The sequence below is a fragment of the Argopecten irradians genome, chromosome 7, assembly GCF_041381155.1.
Source record: "Argopecten irradians isolate NY chromosome 7, Ai_NY, whole genome shotgun sequence".
In the NCBI taxonomy this organism is placed as follows: domain Eukaryota; kingdom Metazoa; phylum Mollusca; class Bivalvia; order Pectinida; family Pectinidae; genus Argopecten; species Argopecten irradians.
Genome location: NC_091140.1, coordinates 34,887,177 through 34,893,512, shown reverse-complemented (window position 1 = coordinate 34,893,512; position 6,336 = coordinate 34,887,177). Strand labels below are relative to the sequence as shown.

General features: G+C 33.1%; 1 protein-coding gene across 1 annotated transcript; it reads left to right on the top strand.

Annotated features, from left to right (window-relative positions):
- Nucleotides 1-226: 226 nt before the first annotated feature.
- LOC138327176 (salivary glue protein Sgs-3-like) lies at nucleotides 227-5,960 on the top strand. The gene is made up of 3 exons (XM_069273158.1): nucleotides 227-449; nucleotides 2,773-2,874; nucleotides 4,301-5,960. Exons 1-3 carry the CDS (start codon nucleotides 227-229, stop codon nucleotides 4,891-4,893), a joined length of 918 nt encoding a protein of 305 aa, XP_069129259.1. The 3' UTR covers nucleotides 4,894-5,960.
- Nucleotides 5,961-6,336: the final 376 nt, after the last annotated feature.

The window sequence follows — 6,336 nt, the reverse complement described above, 5'->3', positions numbered from 1 at the left end:
AACATCTCATATTTATATTTATACACGTATACAAATTACATAATGTTGAGGGGGAAAATCCATATCATAATGTAAAAAAATATAACTAATTCATGAATCATCGGACATATAAATCTGCATGGTATCAAAATGGTCAAAGTTAGAGTTGTACAATTTATGTGCAGTAATTTTCATACTGACGAATCAAAAAGAACTTTTCATATCTTTCATATATAAATACAGAATCATGATATATGTTTTTATCAAACCATATAGCATACAAGTGACTAGAAATATTAAACTTCGTGAATGGGATTGTTTTATTTTATTTGTAGATGTCACTCCGTTCGGAAGTTGTCTCGGTGATTGGCATTGTCCATCCAAATCCTATTGTGACAGGAGCCTGTCAATTCCTCCCTGGGATTGTGAATGTGATTCTGGATATCTTGAACAATCTTCTAGCTGTATAGGTACGTTTCTGAGAAACCTTGTGACCAATGTATTAAATAGAAGCAGCTGGATTTGGCGATGCCCAGGAAAGAGAAAGAATTGAAACACTATACTGACCATTTTGTTTTCCTGTCTGATTCGAGCCACGAATATGTCTAATGTTTCAAGATGACATTAGTATCGTACTTATAAACGTTTAAAGCTTAAAATATGCTTCACTGCTGACAAATGGTATGTTTTCTCTATCAAAAACAGGAGCCGACGGATAACTATTTTTCTCCAGTTACAAAAGTTACTTACTTAACACCATTACCACCATTGAAACGTTTGAGTTTCTAGTTTTACTGCAAGATACAGATTTTGAAAATAATTTATTGCACTCCGACAGCACCCATGGCACTATATCTTATATAGAATAAAGTCCTGATCGAACATGCACGAAAAGCAAAATATCTTTAAGATATTCGGATATTTCCGATATCTATATAAAAGCGTGAAGTAAAGTTAATGATTCTCTGAAAGGAAAATTATAATACAAATATACATCTGCAGGATATTGAATTCTAATTATTTATTGCATACTATTAATTAATGATGTTTTTGATGTTTTGCCACTGACAACCATAGATGACACCACAAAATGATATATGTTTTAACACTGATAACATAATATGACATAACAGATATGTTTTAACACTGATGACATTAAATTACATAACAGATGTGTTTAACAATTAACTATAGGATCTTACATGAGTATTCATTTCATGTGAGATTTTGTGAAACGAGTGTTAAGAGTTTTTATTTTTTTATTTTTGCGAGCCTTGGCGAGCAAAAATTAAAACTTCGTGACGAGTTTCATCAAATCTCATATGAAATTTAAGATACTTTTATCACATAACTCCAAATACCTACATTACAAAGAATTTCACGTCAAATGTATTCCAAAAATCCAGCAAAGACCGCCATTTTGTCCCGCCGTCCTCATAATCCTGACATCACGTCATTTTTCTGGCGTCATTTAATTGTTTCTGTCTGACGTCACAATGAATTTCTAGCCAATGAAAATCGCTCCAGGTCATATCATGCAAAATATTACACGGGCGAAATAACTGGATATCAGGCGGATTATGTGTTAAAACATAAAATGACATAACAGATGTGTTTTAACACGTATAACATAAAATGACATAACAGATGTGTTTTAACACGTATAACATAAAATGACATAACAGATATGTTTTAAAACTGATAACATAAAATGACATAACAGATGTGTTTTAACACGTATAACATAAAATGACATAACAGATGTGTTTTAAAACGTATAACATAAAATGACATAACAGATGTGTTTTAACACGTATAACATAAAATGACATAACAGATGTGTTTTAAAACGTATAACATAAAATGACATAACAGATGTGTTTTAACACGTATAACATAAAATGACATAACAGATGTGTTTTAAAACTGATAACATAAAATGACATAACAGATGTGTTTTAACACGTATAACATAAAATGACATAACAGATGTGTTTTAAAACTGATAACATAAAATGACATAACAGATGTGTTTTAACGCGTATAACATAAAATGACATAACAGATGTGTTTTAAAACTGATAACATGAAATGACATAACAGATATGTTTTAACACGTATAACATAAAATGACATAACAGATGTGTTTTAAAACTGATAACATAAAATGACATAACAGATGTGTTTTAACGCGTATAACATAAAATGACATAACAGATGTGTTTTAAAACTAATAACATGAAATGACATAACAGATATGTTTTAACACGTATAACATAAAATGACATAACAGATGTGTTTTAAAACTGATAACATAAAATGACATAACAGATGTGTTTTAACACGTATAACATAAAATGACATAACAGATGTGTTTTAACACGTATAACATAAAATGACATAACAGATGTGTTTTAACACGTATAACATAAAATAACATAACGGAAGTGTTTTAAAACTGATAACATAAATAACATAACAGATGTGTTTTAAAACTGATAACATAAAATGACACAACAGATGTGTTTTGACTCAGATAATATAAATAACATAACAGATGTGTTTTAACACATTTAATATAAATAACATATCAGATGTGTTTTAACGCGTATAATATAAAATGACATAACAGATGTGTTTTAAAACTGATAACATAAAATGGCATAACAGTTTTTAACACATATAACATAAAAATGACTTAACATGTGTTTTAACAAGATAACCTCGATCACTTTTAGACATACATATGTGTCGTTATATTTAAATTCATATTTCAAATGTTTGTTTCCACAGACCCATGTGACATTGTGGTATGCCAGTCGACTGAACATTGTGATCAGGGTGTTTGTCAATGTAACACAGGTCACCAGAGATCCCAACAGGGTACCTGTGAACGTAAGCTTCAGCATTGATTTTGTTTGATTGGATTGTTTCGAAGTCCCATTTAACAATCATGGTTGAACCCATTTACCCCTGGTATCATAAAATGGACTATTTTAGACTTTGAATTAGAGAGAGGGGGGAGGAGAGGGAGAGGGTGAGAGGGGAGGGAGAGAGAGAGAGAGAGAGAGAGAGAGAGAGAGAGAGAGAGAGAGAGAGAGAGAGAGAGAGAGAGAGAGAGAGATATTATAAACAGTAATAACCAGTGTGCTCATCAAAGTGATAATGTCACCTCCTAATATACTATTACTGTTAAAATATCTCTCTCCGATTGAGACAACACTTTCTAAACCACTTTTCATAACTTTCAACTTATCATTGTTCATATTATCCTTTCCCTTTCGTTCATTTGGCTTGTCTTTCACCTCTTTCAATATATATTATGGAATGCTAACGATTACGTGATTTCGAGTTTCAGGAAACGAAGTCACATAAGTAATGTATTCTTAAAAAGATTAAAAATATATTTGACACACACATTTTAAAAGTGGGGACAGGGGTAGTTCCCTAACTTATATAATGTTTTTATGCATTCTCCATCTTGTCATATACACAAAGAAAAATAGATTTGTGTAAAATGGACTCCGGATGGTGACATTTAATATTACTTGAAAGATATAGACAAACGTATAAAATGTCATACTGAATAGGGCACAGTATTATACATATCAACAAAAGGAGACTATTTGTAAAATAAAGAAAAGCATGAGTGGTGTTTACCAAAACTCTGTCATAGCAAATACATAAAAGTAAGAACAAAAAAGCATAAGATAACAATTTGTCAAGTGGAGTAAAATAAAAGATCATGAGAGGAAATATAAATTTATATAAGAGAAATTATGATCTATAAAAGGATAATTCAGGGTGGAAGTGGGTGGGTAATTGCCTTTTTTTAATTTTAGTTCGCACTTTATCATCAAAATGGCGCAATGTATTTTTCGGCTACTAGATCAAAGGGAGACAACTCATACAAAATATATGTGCAAGTACCGTTATGCATGAATTAAAGTGAACAGTCGGGCAAGGATGGCTAAAATCGGTAAAAATGGTGTGAATGTATCCAGTATAATTTCTTATGAAATGGAAAAATAAAATCTTTCGTCAAAATCTGTCTGCGTACGAAGAAATTAATTTAAAGTATGGGAATTCTAAACACGTCCTCCCGGCTCACTATGTCCGTGGTTACATTTCCACACAGCCTCGCTTTCAATGCTTTCAACTTTTGTTTACTTTAATGGTCAGAACTGGGAAACTAAGCAGAACTTGACCGTCGTATTAATATGTGAGAACTTTTGGAAGGCCAATGAACGCATTTAGACTGGTTTTCTTTGCCCGACTATTCACTTTAAGCTAATTGCTCATCTGTCTTTTTTATCTACAGCGTTTGCACCTACAACAATCGAAACAACAACTACTGATGTACCTACATCTACAACAACCGAAACAACAACTACTGATGTACCTACATCTACAACAACCGAAACAACAACTACTGATGCACCTACAACTCAACCACTTCCCAACCCGCCAGTTGTTATAACGATTGAAACAACAGCTGATGATCTCCAATCTACTAGTTTGGGAGTGTCACCATCTGCATTCACCCAATCTACAACAACTAATGCAATAACGACATCTGAATCCACACATTTCACTTCCGGAGTCATAACCACGATAGGTACGTCATGCAATTGTGTCTGTGTAGTTACTAACACAACTACGACTCTGACAATATCGCAAATCATAGAGGAAACTTCTGCAAAGGTTAAAATCGATACTACGACCTTATCATCACATCGTCGTAAACTCACCTGTGCGACCGACGACAGACAATCATCACAAACGATAGGAGTTCTAGGAGCATTCCTCATGGCTTTCCCGTTTACCTGTATGCTGCTTTCGGATATATTTTCATCGCTTCGGTATATGTGTGAAGAATATTTCAGAAGCAGAAAGGTTGATGCAATTTCCTAATATTGTTAAACGAAATGCTGTATAAATTTCTTATGAGGCTATAATCTGACATAGAATAACGACTGCCTAGTCCGGATCCATTAGTGATGTGCATCAAAAACCAATAGATGACATTTACGTTGTTCAAGCTGACCAAGAAAGGAAGAACAAAAAAATCCTGTTGAGATATTTTTTGCGGATGGTTTGTAGATGACCGTTGTATAGAACTGTCATCACTTCTAAGGAAGTTTGAGGCCATTTTTATTTCAAAACTTTGAGTTACCAGTGTTAAAACACTGCATTGATGCAGTGGCGTTTCCAATACGCACGATATGATGCCTTTGATAAGCACATGGTTATAGAAGCGTTTTGTGAATTTAGCCAAACAAGTTTTGACATGTAATACTATTTTAAGCTTTGTTCGATATGGCAAATGTTTAAAAACAAAGGGTTCTATTTTGATGATTTATTTCATTGTATTTGTCTTTATGGCCGAAGGGGTATTACATACAACACTTGCTAAATTTTTACAACTGAACTTTGTCATCTCAATTAAGTTAATGAATCTTTGAAAATGTTCGAATGATCCCGTTTAATTTGAGATTAATTAAACTATGATTTTGTTTAATTAAAGGGACAATTCAGTCTAAGAGAACATTAAAATTTGTACATATATCGGAAAAAACAGTTCTAATGGAAATAAGATCAGTCGGTTTTACTGTGATATGCCTGAAAAGCCCACGGTAGCGACTTGTGTGTGAAATGTTCAAACTCGCTCGCTGTCTGCCATTACACACTGTGGGCAAACTTTTTGTATGCCATACCCTGTCCCTTGCTCGTAGAGTAATGCAACTTTTGTCTAGAACTGCTCAAATCGCTCTGACAGTAGTGTGTTTACCTTATTAGGTGCATTGTCTTACCAAAAAATCATTCTATCACCTTCTCAGTGGTTATGTAGTTCATTTGTTTAATGTGCTTGACTTTGGCTCGGGTATGGGTACAGGGTCCATATATATATTGTACCTGCTTAATCGTATTGATCAACGATTTGATATTTCAACGATATTGATTAAAATACTTAACAATGTCGTGGAATTTGTCAATGTTTTACGTTATATGTTTCATTAGAAATGTAGAACAATACATTTATGCTATATTTTGCTTCTTGGTTGTGTAAAAGAATTCGCCTGAGTGAATTGTCTCTTTAAAGTTGATATTTACCCGTGTTCAGCAGAATGTCTAATGCATCAGTATCGATAGAGCGACCATTGAACAATAGTATTAAGTGTTGGCTATCATACACCTCGCTTCAAAGGTGTACTTAAAGTCCATAAAACCAACCAAATACATTATCCGGTGAACCTCCGCCATGACGTACTTTTGTGTGAAGGAACACCATGACATTTTTCCTGAAAATTGTCAATTTGAAATAAAATATCTGCATTGATTCTACACAAACAACTT

Coding starts and splice junctions, on each gene's coding strand:
- LOC138327176 (XM_069273158.1), top strand. CDS start 227: ATGATATATGTTTTTATCAAACCATATAGCATACAAGTGACTAGAAAT. Junction 450..2,772: donor ACAATCTTCTAGCTGTATAG/GTACGTTTCTGA, acceptor TTGTTTCCACAG/ACCCATGTGACATTGTGGTA. Junction 2,875..4,300: donor CCAACAGGGTACCTGTGAAC/GTAAGCTTCAGC, acceptor TTTTATCTACAG/CGTTTGCACCTACAACAATC.